The following is a 16,445-nucleotide window of genomic DNA, read 5'->3' as shown; positions in this document are numbered from 1 at the left end:
TTCCCACTACTAGTCCATGTTATTTCATCACTCCTTTCATATATTCCTATACTCTAGACTAATTCTACATCTAACTTAACCTAACCTAACCTGCTCCTATCAGTCATTTCATTAGTCCACGCTACCTCATCGCTCCTTTCATATCTTCCTGTACTGCAAACACCTGACTCACTCTACGACTGAGCAAACCTAACCAAACCTAACCAGTGAGATGAAGCGGAATCTTAACACAAAACAAGGAATGCAGGGGACGTTCTGAGCAGGAAGGGTCGCTGTATCTTCTTCCTGCGGGGTTCAAAGGGTCAGTGGGCGCGGGCTGTGACCCAGTGAGTGGCGGAGGGGCGGTGTAAGAAAGGAGACGCAGGAAACGCACAAGCAGGGAAGTGAATGAAGGAAATAAGTTATTAAGTACATCCCGGAACTTTCATTTAACCGCATGTGTGTGAGATTTGTGTCGCGTCCAAGGAAGCGCTGTAAATCACTGGAATGATGCTGGAAGTCCTTCACCAGATAATTATCTTCCTAGCTAAATTTGTAGCCAACATAATCTATTGGAATGTGTTTAGTTATAAATGACATTATGATGGAAGTACTTCATAAGATTCTGACACACGTTAATGTCTTCCTAGCTAAATCTGTAATCTACATAATACGGAATGTGTTTATGTAGTGACAGACCAAATGATGCTGGAAACTCTTAACAAGATCAACATCAACAAGATCAACATCATTCTCTTCCTTACTAATGTTATAAGCGATATTATCTGTTTAGTTATAAAAGAAAACTGGAAACACTTAAAATCATTCAGACACACACTATTCTCTTCTTGACTAAATCTGTGGGAAGTGTAATCTAAAACGTGTTTGATTGTAGACGAAATAACGCTGAGTATACTTAACGAAATTCATGCAAACATTATTCTCATCCTGACACAATTCTAACATACATTCTCTTTTCATACTACGTACAATCATCTTAATTGAAACTTATGAACACGAGAGACTAGACCCACGATTCTCATAACCCATGATTGTCTCTCGGCTGGGTGGCGGACACGCGGTCTGAGGAACGGCTGGCGCATCTCTGGCACGGTGGCCCCTCGTAGTACATTCCTTGCGTCAAGCGGGTACGCCAGCGGACTTGACTTGGCAACGCGCGCCGTACCGTTAGTTGGTCCTCCTTAGTTACGACGTTCGCTGCTGTGCGCACCGGTACCCAGGCTGGACACACACACACACACACACACACACACACACACGAGATATACCTATGACGACAATCTTTATATTATTTACTTATATCACGAGCCACCTAACGTTAATGAAAGCGAAGTACACATTCCCTTGCCCTGTGGTACACACGGTACGCCTCGATACGGCTCTCTCCTCTAGCTGACTGCGTCGGCAGGAAGAAGGTAGGTAGCTATGTACGAGTATCCCTAATAGCGTGGTCAAGTGCTTAGCGTTACCGACCGACCTGCCCGTATAATTTCCCTGTACCGTACTATACGACAGTCAGTACGCTGACCAGAGCACGTATCAGCCAACTCAGGTGTCCAGTTTTCTAGATTAGATAAATGCTCTTAGATTTCGTAGACTATCACAGAGGAGCTGTCTAGCTGCGGCCACCACCAAACCTTACTTCAAATCCCTAAATTGTAAGATCTTGATTTCAACGATATAATAAGTACCAATCCAAAAAGAGAAGCGAGGAGAAAAAAGAGAAAAAAGAAGATAAAGAAAAGAAAAGAAAGAGACAGAAAGATAGACAGAGACAGACAAGAACCAAGGCAGATACACAGACAGCGATGAATGCTGGCTTCTCAATCATAAACCTAATAAATGATACATAAAAGCAAGCAAAATGTTGGTTACCAGTGGCCAGCACCGCGCTGAGTATTATCCAGTATCTCATGGGTAGACGCTCACTGGCACTTATTCACAAATGTTCAGCGTTCTCAATGTTCAAGTGTGCGCGCGTCCGGGGGCTCTTGGCGAGACTGCACCTCCTTCCTCACCAGCGCCTCACACACCACTGCTGCCGACGACTCCACGCCACAAAAACGGGGTCGCTTTACCGCTATGAACCTCGGAGTCACGCAGTTGCCGATTACGTCTCGTATATGTTAATACTGCTATGGTTCCGTGCGGCGATGTTACGTTGCTTTGATCCACATCCACTAGCAGACGAGCATGAAATGTAAACATGTAAACAAACTAAAACCAATGCAATTACATGTCAAAATTTTATATTCCAGTATTACAAAACATTTTTCATTGGTCAAAAATATGAAAGTAAACTTTTGTGATTAGAGATCCTATTCGCCACTCAATGTCTCGATTAAACTGTCCATTGTCGCCTAACAGCAACGCTTGCTTGCCGGTAGTTACTAGAGATGACTACTGTCAGGTGAAGTACTACGTCTGTACCACTGTCATTTAGTACTCCGACCGATCATTCCAGCTTCCGGGAGTAAGTCCACAGGTGCTGTAGACCCACGTTAAATCTCTCTCTCTCTCTCTCTCTCTCTCTCTCTCTCTCTCTCTCTCTCTCTCTCTCTCTCTCTCTCTCTCTCTCTCTCTCTCTCTCTCTCTCCATATATATATATATATATATATATATATATATATATATATATATATATATATATATATATATATATATATATATATATATATATATATATATATATATATATATATATATATATATATATATATATATATATATATATATATATATATATATATATATATATATATATATATATATATATATATATATATATATATATATATATATATATATATATATATATATATATATATATATATATATATATATATATATATAACACATACTCACAAAACCCTACTTGGTAAGTTGCAGGGCCTCTCAAACCTGCAACAAACTGAGGAATCAAGTGTGCATGAAGAAGTTACATCTTAATCATGCATTTTTCTTCCCTTTCTAAATCCTGCTTCTACTGGCACCATAATTCCTTTTGACTAACTTTTGTACTTGTATTTCAGAGCCACAGTTTGAGGTTAACAGCATTCCCTTACAATCCCTTACCTTTTCTGTTCCTGCGTATGATTGTGAAATGTAAGAAATTGTCATTATAGGCTTCACTTCACTCCCTCATGGTTGGTGTTTGGGCTTTACTTAAATAATACAAGCCTACTTTCTTCTTCTTCATCTTCTTCTTCCTTAATGCACTTCAACACAAATTTTACTGCATTTTGGTCAGTGTAAATCATTAATAAGTATTCTAACATTATTATTTCTTTTTTTTTTTTACCAAAGCAACTGAGTTTGATATATTTTTCCTTTCAACTATCTTTGAACTCTGGTACCTTTACATGTTTTTTTTTTTGTTTATATATATATATATATATATATATATATATATATATATATATATATATATATATATATATATATATATATATATATATATATATATATATATATATATATATTTAATGAAGGAGTCTAATATAATTATTTATACTTAGTTTTCTTTGATCTATGTCTGATTCCGACAATATTTTTTTTACCCATATATCTCAGATTAATATTGGTGTGCTCTGCTGCCTATGGATGATACACTTGTTTGGAACCATAATGTTTGTTATTGTGGGACATTAGTGGTGTGAAGTCTTATTAGGATTCTTTAAGCTTTCTTGATGTGAAACGTGACAGGTGATTGATTATACTTGCAGATAGTTCCAGATGACTTTCAGGTGTCAGTATGAATGCAACCACTCTTTCCTGAAGTAGTCTAAACCAATAAAGTTAACCTGTCTTCCTTCGTTCAAACACCAAGGATGTTTGAATCCTTCCATAAAGTACTATTCTCTATTGAAGACATGTAGTGCTTAATGTAATATGTCAGTCTGCCACAGTATATAACTTGCATTTTGTCATCCACATCCCAACAAATTGCAAAATCCTATGTAGCACTCTTAATGTACAGATTGTTTGGGGGAATGAATGTAAATACTATGCAGTAGTCAATAAACATTTACTGAGTATTTCATAATGTTCAGTCCTTAGTGTGTGGACATGTAATGGCCTGCTTGGTCCCTCCCCGCTAGTAGCAAGGCGGGGCACTGTTCTCAACACAGCACAACTACATACAACCTTTACTTTACATATCACAAGAAAGCAGTTTACATTATTATATAGATAGTATATGTAGCCCTTCTAATCACATTCACATTTATTTTAAGAAGAGTATATAAAAAAACTATTTTACATTTCCAGATCACACCCATATGATAGAACAAAATAAAAATTAACACAATATAATTATTTTACATTACGTACAAATACCTTATATTTCCTCACTAAGCCTCTTTGACTTGAAACACAGAAGCACCTTAAGCAGGTCTCACATTCTCAAATACTTCAGTGTCTTGTTTCAAATAAAAATATGTGCTTCCCCCTTTACAGGCCCACTTTCCAAATTCTAATTAGTTGAGAATTTTACTTATAATTACACATGAATGGATGGTAACTGACATGCAATAAAAGAACCTTTCAGTAGAATTACTGAGTGTGCAAAGTCATCCTTCTACACCTACAGCACTATCACACAATGTAATGTCAATTAATTCATTCTTATCATTCATACACATACATAAGGAATTAAAGCACAGAGAGAAAATTAGACACTTCCACAGTGAAGTATACATCATACAGCTCACAGTAAAAGATTCAATAAAACTTTTATAAAATGAAGACTATGAAAATATAAATATATAAAATCACAATAGCACAATAACCTCTCATGGTAGGATCAGAAGTCTGACCATACAACCTATACAAGACTAGTTCTGAGCATCGGTTATCCTTCACCGTTTATTGAACAAGTCTTGACTGTGACGTGCTGTTACTTATCTGCCGTGGATAAACTGAAATGTCAACACACACCAGTATTAATAGAAAATCAGAACATGTTTGTAGTCCCTACCTGATTTCATATCTCTCGTATCTCATACATCATGTCTAACATCTCATACCTATGATGGCACCTACGATATGTGATTTGAATTGCATGCACTATGAGACTGATTAATCAACTGTACAAGACACCAATCATGATAAAACCTTTTAAAAAAGACCATCCAATGTTTATCATTACTTATGAACTTGTGCAAGTTATGGGTTTTAATGCAGCAAGATTTCTTGAGGAAATACACAGACAACTAACACTTTTATGGTGTGTTTAACAGTTACAGCAAAGATAATGAAAGACACTGATGTCAAGGACTGAGTGAAGAAAAATATGGTGTACAGAAAGCAATTCTAAAAGCTATTTTGTAAATCATAGGAACTGTAAAGGAAAAAATTTAACAATAAACTCCTAAAGGCTGATAATGATGATGAATAATGATGTGAAGATGAAATTTCTCTTCTTTTTTCTCTTTAGTTACATTTCCGTTTGTAACATATAGTCAAGAAATAACAGCAAAACACTACTAAAAGATACCAGGTTAATTCACTTACCTTTTTCTTTCAGTCCCATTCCAAAGTTTCTGTAACATCTCGCTAAGAAGATTATCAAGACAGTGTGCACCACCAAGCTCCCAGCACTAGCAGCATATCGACAGTATGCTATTCGAATTTCTACATGTTCTTCATGATTCAAGGCAGTCTGTGGGAGTTAAAAAGACAAATATAAAATATATCTTGCACCAAGTTTTCATGAGATCCAAAACTACTCAAATTTTGATAAGTTACATTAAAACACACTTAACTAATACAAAATCATGTCATATATAAGTTTACATGTCAGAGTTGACATTTGCTCAAGTTCTCATGAGAAAGGGACCACCCCCATTTTTTCTGCTTTTTTTTCTACAGTGTTTTTATTTCCATGACTTAAACAACAGACTAGTAAGATACATTACTCTATATAAACATACATTCATTTAAACCAAATGTGACAAATAAGACACTCAGTGCACTGCTGTAAACAATTTACTCCATCAAACTAATCACTAATGTAAATATAATCAAGATTTGACTCAAAAACAGAATAAACAAAGTTAGTAACACTGCACCATTCCTGTCAAGGAAGCTTGTATTAGGTGAATCCAACAGTCCTTGATAAGTAAGCAACAGCTCATAGGATCATACATAATGGAAATTTCAAAAGTTAATCAGGTAAAGTATCTTTTTCCTTCCTTTGTGTGTGTGTGTGTGTGTGTGTGTGTGTGTGTGTGTGTGTGTGTGTGTGTGTGTGTGTTTAGTCCATATAGTGCAGTGGTCAGCACAGTCAGCTCACAACCAAGAATGCACAGGTTTGAGTCCTGGGTACAGTGAGGGAGACGGTTGAGCCTCTTAATATGTAGCCCCTGTTCTAGCAGCAAATAGGTTCTGTATGGCATGGGAGTGGTCTCAGTCCTACCCAAAAAAACATAATGCTTAAGAGTTGGTGGAACTCTTCAGTTCCGGTAAACATTCCACCTAGGAAAAGGAAAGCTTAGATCACCAACCCATAGCAGGACTCTACATTAGGTGGTCATCAATAGACAAATGCTCCAGCAGACCCCTGCAGGCCCCAGCATCTCCCATTCATTTTGGAGCTTTCATGCCACTGATTTGAGGCTCAGGGAGTGAAGATGGTGGGACTGAGGTTAGCACACCTGCCTTTCCACCTTAATCAATTCAATGAGCAGATCTCTCCATTCAAACAGAGTGGAGACGTCACAGTCAATATCAATACACTACCATACTATGAGTGCACATGTGATGAATAGGATGGATAAACAAAAGCAATGAAAAAGAGACAAATGTTGAGAATAGGAACATTTTAGGTTCAGTACCTTAATCTGTAATAACACTATCTCAGGAATCTAAGCATTATACTGAGTGAGGATCAACACTTCATTCAAACACTGAAGATAGCAAATAACTCACTTGAATGATTGCAAAGAGGACATAGGCTATGTGGCAGGGACTCAAGGTCATTGTCAAACTGAAGAAATATCTGCTCTCCAACCGAAGCTGTAAAGGAGAGTTCCAAATAACTGCATTAATACCTTTCACAAGTTATACAAAACAAGATATAAGAACACTGGTAATTATCAGTTCCTAATGCATAGTTTCTGCTTACCAGAAAAAAACAGGTAAGATCCAATAGCACTGAGACTATCATAGGTACAGATGGCTCCAGGATTGATGAAGTAGTCTTCCTATCTTTATTTCTTTCCAAAGTGAGATGTCAACTCAACAATCATTATTTCCAGTGCAAGAACAAAAACTGTAATGGTTCTGCAACCCTTTGTGGTGTGACAATTTTCAATATATGTGGTGGCTCAATATCAGAGGGCAAAGCACACGGGCTGTTGATGTAATCAAAACTAGAGCCAAAACCACAACTTCAACACCAGCTACAGTTGTCCAAGAAGAAAAGAAGTAGGCATTAACACAACAGTAGAAACACATTCCAAGTCTGCTATGAGACAAGTCATCCATCGTATCCAATAAAAGGGAAGTTCCAGTAGAAACCACATGTGACAGATTTAGTCATTCCAAACAATTTGAGGGTCACACAAGGAAGAAAGAAACTTCCTTTTGTTTGATAAGAAGCCAGATAATGGAAATGCAGATGATCAAAGCAAGGATGATGAGGCCAGGGAACCAATCATAGATAAGAAAATTTACACAGACTATAGGACTCGGAGATCTGGTTTCTTGATGGAACATTCAAAACTTGTCCTCAACTTTTCCACCAAGTTTACACTATTCATTACATGTTTCATGGGGAATCTTTTCCAGCTGTTTATGTTTTAGTGGCTGATGAGAAGCATGAGGAAAGGTAAGAGGAACAGGAAGAGGTATGTGGAGGAGGAAAGGAAGAAGGCAGGCCTAAGATTCATGTCAGAGGCAGCTGTAGCCAATGACAACTGCCATGAAAAAAAGATGATAGATATTGCTTTCACTAAAAATATAGATAGGAAAGCTGCTTAATCAAGTCTGGAGCTGTCTGTACCAATAAATGTCCAGGTTAGAGCACAACTAACTTAGCAGAAGAGCATCAGCTTCTCACCCCTAAATATGCAAAGACAGCCCAAGCCAGAAGCAGTGGTGGTCCAATGGTGAGAGTCAGAATCTCCTGTAGACTCAGCTTGGTGATGCTGTGCCGCAGTGCCAGAATGATTACACTACCCTGGGCAAAGATAATATAATTTATCAGCCCTTTCCTTTCCCAATCATAAGGAACAAATATATCCTTAAGGAAGGATTTCCAGCTTTTTAGTTAGTCATATGGCTGAATATAGTATATTTCCACAAAACAAAACAATAACAAAAGAATCCTTTTCCTTTAAAAGTTTGTCATATGTGACCTTTGAGATTCTCATGTTTCTCTTCCAAAAGCTATCAACAAATGAAGATTTTAGTTGAATATGTATGTTCTCCTACTTTTGGAAGCCTTAAATATTACTAATACTTGAGAAATCTGAAACAGAAGAAACTTCGATACTTACTACAATCTGTGCATCAAAAAGAATAAGGGTAATGGTTGTGAAGAGTGTTTTACACATAGCTTGGATTGAGGTATCTGCCCCAACTGTTCTGAAGATGAGATTTGCAGACTGCCAATAACGAAATCCAAGAACTAAACCAACTGCTCCCATACTGGTTCCAAAGACAATAGTTAATACCAGTCGCACCTGTTAAAAATCAATAAATGTCAGTACAATATATTAAGCATATTTTAGAGAGCTGGAACAATTCAAATTTTCTATAATCATACGTTATTACTAATATTTCTCCATCATTGTACTTTTACAGGACCAAGTCAACTTCATTATCTTTTCATAATCACAAGCAAAAAGCTTAAAAAACATGTCACTTATAGAAACACACCAATTTGAAGATATCAGATGATGAAGATGATGCACTGGCAAAGTTCACAACTATGTAGACAATCAAGAATCCACATGAAGCAACAAATGCCAGAACTTCAAACGCCTGCTCTCGGAACACGCCATCAAAAATGTATAGTATGCAGAATGCTGAAAATTTGTGATTTCTTATTACAATTTTGAAAGGTTTTCAAATCAAATAAGTACAGAAATCTTTCCTGTGCAATATCAGAAAGAATGTCTAAGAAGGAATAGGTATGCAATAGGCATCCATAAATGTACAGTTATCCACACTAAGTTTTATCACATAAAACTTTGATAATAGCTATGTAAGACTACAATAAGTAATTTGATAATTATGTTAACTCTTTTCTGCAAGAAAGGAAAACCAGTAAAGACTTAACATTACGTTACAAAAAAACCTGACTTACTAATGAAATTATGGCACCTCAACAAGATCATAAGGTGGAAGTACATCATGGAGATAGTTTAGAGACAGTTCTGCAAGGGTATTTTAGATCTAAGCTATGTAATGTACCTCTCATATCTATGCTCTCATACTATGCTAGTAAAATTTTTGTTCTGTGATGATGCACAGCATTTTTGTACATTCTGTGGACATTCTCAATGTTTGGATGGCCCATTGACTTACCGGAATGGAAAACAAGCAGTATTGCAAACACATAGTCTGCTTCCCCAGGCTTAGAGAACCAGAGTCTGTATAATGCCAAGGCAATTGTAATTAGCGCTGAAGTGAGGCCACCAACAAGAAGGATCCACTCAAGAAGAATGAGACTTTGGCAAGTTCGGATCTGAAAGTCGGGTAAGTGCTCAACATCCTGATGCAGATTTTGAAATAGTTAGTATGCAATGGAACTTACAAAAATACCTTAGTAACCCAAACTGCAATATATATGCATGAATATGATATAGATGTTCATGGACAATTCCTACCAAGTATAAAACTAGCAGATGTTAGGGAGCTCAGACCAGGATTAGTTTTATCCCAAGGCATTTCATCATTAAAGTTAATGCATTCTATTTCCATGCATTTCTCTTCTTTCTGCACAATGTCTTTCATTATATACTTCATGTGATTGTCCTCCCCATCAGGCACCATATGACACTCTAACAAAAAGGACAGTCTCAGCAGTAATAAACAAATGTTCTAAGAATAAACAAATTGCTAGATTAATGGATAATTCTTGGATGCCAAGAAGAAAAAAGATTAATTGTTGTCAGAGGAAGTCACAAATATGGGGAGGGTTATCAACACATCATAGATAGCTAGGACAATAGCTGGTCATTAGACTGGTAAACAACAGAAGATTTAATGATAGGATTAATTATTAGTAAAGGTATGGCATCCTCCTTATAAAAAGTTAGAAAATCTAAAACCATCTCACTCACACAATGATTGTAAATTTCACTATCACCAACCAGTGCCATATTTCATCCATTAGGTGACAGGTTAGTGTGTGTGTGTGTGTGTGTGTGTGTGTGTGTGTGTGTGTGTGTGTGTGTGTGTGTGTGTGTGTGTATAATAAAATAAAATAAAATAAATAAATAAATAAATAAATAAATAAATAAATAAATAAATAAATAAATAAATAAATAAATAAATAAATAAATAAATATATATATATATATATATATATATATATATATATATATATATATATATATATATATATATATATATATATATATATATATATATATATATATATATATTTTATTATACACACACACAAACCTCCATTACATTTGGTACCAAATCTAATGTGGAGAGACTTGACTTATAAAGCTATTGTACCAGAAGTAATTAATTAAGATTTAAAATATTGGTAATGGGTGATAAGCCTAACCTCCTCCCCACTCCAGTCAAGCCCCATGATCTTCCCAAAGCAGATAACTACCTCCAGCCAAAGCAGCCAGAAAACACCCACACAAACTCTAACCACCTATAAGAAGCAAATCACTGCTATGCATGTAATTAATTAACACAAAAAAATCTCTAATATACATTTCCAAACACTGTGGTTCGCATAGCATTAACACGTGGTATTCCTAGGTCTTCAAAGGTGATGGGTCGATTCCTCCCCCAATCAAGCTGCTGCTGTCCATCACTTGATATCACTTGAATGTCTGGTAATGTATCCATGCCAAACCTGTAAAGTATACATATTTTTAGTGATAAGCTTCAACAGAATCAAGTGAAATATATATGTGTGTGTGTGTGTGTGTGTGTGTGTGTGTGTGTGTGTGTGTGTGTGTGTGTGTGTGTGTGTGTGTGTGTGTGTGTGTGTGTGTGTGTGTGTGTGTGTGTGTGTGTGTGTGTGTGTGTGTGTGTGTGTGTGTGTGTGTGCTGGAAATCAAACAATATGGTAGCTGATGTGTTAAGGAACATTTTGATAACTCTGATTAATTGCATCCAAGATCTATCAGTACATATACTTGTATTCGAGGGGTCTTCAGTGACAGAAGGAGAAGAGACAGGAGTCCGCCACAGCTGGAACACATTCATGCATGTTCCAACAAGAAATGCATGGGCTGGCTTCCTCCCAATATTTTTTATTCATTTCAAGGGTGACTTTTCATGAGTGAGGATGACATAATGAGTGAAGTTGAACTGTGATACAGTTTCCTGTGATTTAGGAGAAAGCACCACAGTTGATTCATCAGGGGTTGAAGAAAGTACTAAGAGTAGTGCCCTATCCTGTTCCACCTTCAATTGTTGGGGTCCTTTCTTCAAGCAGGGCCAAGAATCTTGTAAGGATGACCCGCAAAGAGGTGGTCCATCAACTGCAGTCTACAAGGAAACTGGCCATGATGGAGAGCATAGTCAAGGATTATCGCCAAATCTCAGTATGATACATTGCTTCTCAAATGGGAATCTGTAGTGGATCTGTTGTTATCACCTCAAGCTTTCCAAGGTGTCTACCAATGGATCCCAAGAATGCTGATGTCTGAGTAGAAGAGCAACCAAATTGTGACTTCAGTGGAGATGTTGACCCTCATGAGAGCAGACCCAGGGGGATTCATGGTTCAAATCATAACCCAGGATGAAACATGAATTCCTAACTTCAATCCAGAAGCCAAAGCCAAATCTAAGTAATGGAAGCATCCCTACTCTCTAATGTCATGAAAATTTAAGGTCACAAAGTCATCCCAGAAGGTCATGGTGGCAGTGTTCTGTGACCTGAAGCTGATGATGAGGAGATTAAGGAGAAGGTTAAGGAAGTTTTGGAGGGATTCAAACCATCTTTCTTCAGTTATGGATCTTCACAGTGGAAGACAAGACTGGAGAAGTGCATTACAGTCAAAGACGATCATGTTGAAAAAAAAAAAAAAGAAAGAAAGAAAAGTAAGTTGAGTGAACCTTTGCTCTATTTTTTGCTCCTTCTGGATTAGGCCAAGCACTCATTGAGTACCCTTTGTAGTTCTGATTTCTGCCCAATAGGTATATGGTATATCAAGATGATATATATATATATATATATATATATATATATATATATATATATATTACAGGAAATCACCTAAGGCACTGTACTTTATATCTCCAAGTGACTTTCTGTGTCCTATTTCTCATGACAAAGAATTCATTCCACCTCCAGATCAATTTTTCATTGGTCTTGTGACACTCCTAAAGGGAGCACAGCACTGCATTAACCAGTAAATTTCCAGTTTCCCTACAAACTCCATATGACAGATGAAACTACTTTTTCTGATAAGTTTTTATGTGTTTTTAAACAGTCTGCCATCACTTTCTATCGTAAACCACTGTTTTCATTATTACCCCTGCCCACCATAAAGAACAGAGTGACTTAAAACAGAAAACTTATTGCAAATTTGTCAAAACACATAAAAAAATAGATTAGTCCTTGTAAATACCATTAGTAACCTCACCAACACTGAGCACTTTACAGTTTTGAACAGTTGTTCACACTAGCACTCATGATAAAAAAAAAGATGATAAATCACTTGTGGCACTACTGTAAATTTCCAACACACACACACACACACACGCACACACACACACACACACACACACACACACACACACACACATATATATATATATATATATATATATATATATATATATATATATATATATATATATATATATATATATATATATATATATATATATATATATATAGGGTTCTTAACCTAACCTGACCAAAACCAAACCTAACCTAACCTAACCAAAATGGGAGAGATGTCTTGCTGTCCAGTTCTGGCCAATTGTTCATGATAGCAAGTCCAAAAGAAAAACCAATATTTTTCTTAAAAATCGCTGAGTGTTAGTATTAATTCCAGACAAAAAAATATATGGGGTTCAAAATACTCAGTGATGCGATACGTCACGAAAGTAATATAGTGATTCTGGAATAATGCCCATTAACCTTGAATATACCATAAAGGTGAGTGGATGGCTTACATTACCACTATATACTCCACAGTCACACAGAAAACCATAGTTTCGATACGATACACAGGATGCTGGAAAGATATGGAATTTACAGCATAGGATAAAGATACCAACATTGCTTGATACCCAAATCCATCCATTGAGTCTTTACATAACCATGAAAATGAGAGAGAGAGAGAGAGAGAGAGAGAGAGAGAGAGAGAGAGAGAGAGAGAGAGAGAGAGAGAGAGAGAGAGAGAGAGAACACTGGAGAGTAACCTCGTTTCATCAAATCTGGCAGATTACAAAAATGACAAAGCGACGGGGTGGAGAAAGGAAAACAGGGACATAACCTTGCTATGATCACCTTACCAGATACTTAATACAGATATACTCTTATTAACTCAAAAATGTGTAAGAATAATACTTATACTTACAAATTTCCTTCGTCTAGGTTATCTTACTTGGCAGTGGTAAGAAAGAGAATTAGTGCGGAGGAGGATAACGTTGTTATTGTTATGGAGGGAGGTCAGTAATATTAGCAAAAGTAAGCCCGCCTCTACAACGGCTCCCTATCTTTTCAGTGATCTTGAATTTCTTCAAGCTACATTACCATTTCTTAATTAAATAATTTAGTCGCTTTCAAACTTATGAAGTAACTTCACAGAAAACCAACAACAAATATTAACCTTTAACTCCGCTGCATCGCGCAGCTTGAGGCACTTAATTTTGGCATTATTATGGCGCGCTAAGATATTATTTGAGTATAGATGCATGGGGAATTTAATGATCGATATATCTTACCACTCCACGTGCAGTAAAGAGAGCGAGTCATGCTACAATAAGCATATCTGGTCCCCAACGTAACACATAGGCTGGTGTGAGGGAACAGGCCCAATGTGGCGTCACTGCTGCATACTGATGCATTGCCTGTGTGTAAATTGATACGCGATTGAGTGCTTAATGTATCTTGTTCCTATGTGTGCAGTACAGAGAGTGAGTCACGCTGCAAGGAACACACTTATGCTAGAAAAGTTCAGGGCTGTCGCACTAGTTTCTGTGCGATCGTTCAGCGCGTGCATTATGAATGAGAATAAAATTAAATGTTTCTCTCTCTCTCTCTCTCTCTCTCTCGCCTTAACTGTTTATTAATCTGTGTGTGTGTGTGTGTGTGTGTGTGGGCCGCTCCGTGCGAGATTCCTGGCCTGGTATAGAGACAAATAATTAATATCACTCTGTGTGGAGTATGTGGTGCCTTGTCTGGGACGCCTTGTGGGATTGCCAGCCTAGTATTGAAACAGGCAAGTTTTACTAGATAGGTGAAAACAAACCACCACAATGGTCTCACAATATATTTAATATTTTATTATACAAACGTATAGTAATAGTAGTGGTAGTCTTTTCCAGAGACAAGAAAACCATGTAATGGTCTCTAAAATCAGACTATTGACTATAGACACAAACTGTTGCTCTCTCCCTCTTTCTCTCAAAACGTCACTATATCACTACCTCACCATCTCACATCATCATTATCATCAGGAAGAGGAAGGGGAGAATGTGAATATAGTGGTAATAAGAGTAACTGCTTGGGTTTACCGTAGAGACACCCAAAACATGTTTACATGCATATCTCTCTCTCTACAGCAATAAGTTATACTCAGGCATTTCTGGGCTTTTCAAACTGTAGTAGATGATGCAATTCTCAATGATGTGGAGGAAGTTAGGGTTTTTTTCAGTGGTATAAGAGATCTTACTGAGGTCTTCAGGGTTGTAGATTAAGTTATTAGGGTATTCAGGGGTGTAAGGAAGTTAGTGGTATTTTCAGTGGTGGAGGAAAGTTACTGGGGTTTTCAGGGGGCTTTTTGTGGCTCTAGTGATCAATCAATCTCAGCCCAGTATTTTACATTTATATTATCATCATATTTATTTATTTTATTTTATTAAAATACAAAATGTTTCCTCAAATATTATCACCACCTGCCTGGCAGTGTGGGATAGGGGTGGGGTGTGCTGTATACCACCAGCTGGCCAAGAGAGACACACTTAAAGAGAGTGGCAACACCAGACTTTCCATATCAGATTTTCTTGATGTATTCATTGTTCCAGGAAAGAGTCGATCCTTCCACTTCCACCTTGTCATAATACCACTTGCGATTTATTCTGTGGAAAAAAAAAATCTTTTATGAGTGAGGAGATGCAAAGATGCTGATGATAATGATAATGATGAAAATTATTCTTTCTTTGATGACTAACACATGCACTTATAATCATGCTCTATTTCAATGAACACTCCCTGCCTGCCTAAAGCTGTGAGCAGAGGCAGCAGTCTCACCTGCACTCTTTGCCACACTTCCCTGAGCCACACTTGATGCATGGGAAGTGGCATCCAGGGCAGTCCTCAGTCAGGCAATCACACAGGTCCTTCCCTGAGGCGATCAGTGACCCATCAGGACCATGGAAGGCTGATGGGTGACTTCCCCTCCCTCTGAAGAAACAAAATTAGTCTCCTTAACTTACTGATAATGACACTCTGACACATTATTTGAGCAATTCTAGAAAAAATAAAAGTGCAGGAGCTGAAAGATCTGAAAGTACTCCCTTACTGCCCTTTCTGCTGTCAAAGTTCTCTAAAAATTATCTATCTATATAACAGGCTAGCAATCCCACACAAGATTCAAAATAATAATAATAATAATAATAATAATAATAATAATAATAATAATAATAATAATAATAATAATAATAATATCAAGCTATTCACTAACCTGCCAGAACTGTGGAAGTACTGCACCTTCTTCTTCTTGCGTCTCATCCGCTCACTTGTTTTAGGGTTGAAGTTTTCCATGAACTGATTGTTGACCTTGAGGCCCTCCAGCAGTGAAGCCATCACCTGTCAATCAATCAATCAATCAATCAATCAATCAATCAAGCAAGCAACAACTAAAAACCCAGGCACTATACAGAGAAGCTATGATAGGCTCTACAGGGCAGCAGTCAACCATCCTACATGATGATGATTGTGACCACAGCAAGCCAAGATAGCTAGGATTTATGCCATGGTTATATAAGCAAAATCCAGAGCCGAATGGGTGGTTGGGATGAGACTCCTCAAAGTCCCAGAACTAAAACCACCAATTTTCAC

The 16,445-nt window shown here is 37.1% G+C and overlaps 3 protein-coding genes across 16 annotated transcripts in view; all 3 read right to left on the bottom strand.

Annotated features, from left to right (window-relative positions):
- LOC135106052 (uncharacterized) overlaps positions 1-2,040 on the bottom strand; it is a 54,898-nt gene extending 52,858 nt beyond the window's left edge. For all 5 annotated transcript variants that reach the window (XM_064014874.1, XM_064014870.1, XM_064014871.1 and 2 more), the window contains exon 1: positions 1,876-2,040. In XM_064014874.1, the coding sequence (XP_063870944.1) occupies positions 1,876-1,915 (40 nt within the window). In that variant the 5' untranslated portion in view covers positions 1,916-2,040. The remainder of the gene's footprint in view (positions 1-1,875) is intronic.
- Positions 2,041-4,011: 1,971 nt separating this feature from the next.
- Positions 4,012-13,878, bottom strand: LOC135106051 (uncharacterized). 2 transcript variants are annotated; one of them, XM_064014868.1, is made up of 9 exons: positions 13,741-13,878; positions 10,910-11,054; positions 9,536-9,695; positions 8,885-9,033; positions 8,503-8,688; positions 8,064-8,183; positions 6,932-7,018; positions 5,516-5,663; positions 4,012-4,920 (listed from the first exon to the last, which is right to left on the bottom strand). In XM_064014868.1, the coding sequence occupies exons 2-9, from the start codon at positions 11,045-11,047 to the stop codon at positions 4,868-4,870; spliced, it is 1,041 nt and encodes a 346-aa protein (XP_063870938.1). In that variant the 5' UTR covers positions 11,048-11,054; positions 13,741-13,878; the 3' UTR covers positions 4,012-4,867. The 2 variants fall into 2 exon arrangements, with proteins under 2 accessions (XP_063870938.1, XP_063870939.1); XM_064014869.1 differs by having other exon boundaries at positions 13,768-13,870.
- Positions 13,879-14,641: 763 nt separating this feature from the next.
- Positions 14,642-16,445, bottom strand: part of LOC135106047 (uncharacterized) — a 17,954-nt gene continuing 16,150 nt past the window's right edge. For all 9 annotated transcript variants that reach the window (XM_064014858.1, XM_064014852.1, XM_064014850.1 and 6 more), the window contains 3 exons: positions 16,069-16,193; positions 15,636-15,788; positions 14,642-15,463 (listed from right to left, as the gene is read on the bottom strand). In XM_064014858.1, coding sequence (XP_063870928.1) covers positions 15,379-15,463; positions 15,636-15,788; positions 16,069-16,193 — 363 coding nt within the window. In that variant the 3' untranslated portion in view covers positions 14,642-15,378. The remainder of the gene's footprint in view (positions 15,464-15,635; positions 15,789-16,068; positions 16,194-16,445) is intronic.

Source organism: Scylla paramamosain, chromosome 12, assembly GCF_035594125.1.
Source record: "Scylla paramamosain isolate STU-SP2022 chromosome 12, ASM3559412v1, whole genome shotgun sequence".
In the NCBI taxonomy this organism is placed as follows: Eukaryota; Metazoa; Arthropoda; class Malacostraca; order Decapoda; family Portunidae; genus Scylla; species Scylla paramamosain.
Note: the sequence above shows the minus strand (reverse complement) of the source record. Positions and strands in the feature narration are given on the sequence as shown.

What these genes read in the sequence shown, in the direction of transcription:
- LOC135106051 (XM_064014868.1), bottom strand. Translation starts at nt 11,047, where the DNA reads ATGGATACATTACCAGACATTCAAGTGATATCAAGTGATGGACAGCAG. An exon ending in CATCTGATATCTTCAAATTG is followed by an intron (nt 8,689 to 8,884) that starts GTGTGTTTCTAT and finishes GATTTTTAACAG; the next exon opens with GTGCGACTGGTATTAACTAT. An exon ending in TCCTCTTTGCAATCATTCAA is followed by an intron (nt 5,664 to 6,931) that starts GTGAGTTATTTG and finishes TAACTCCCACAG; the next exon opens with ACTGCCTTGAATCATGAAGA.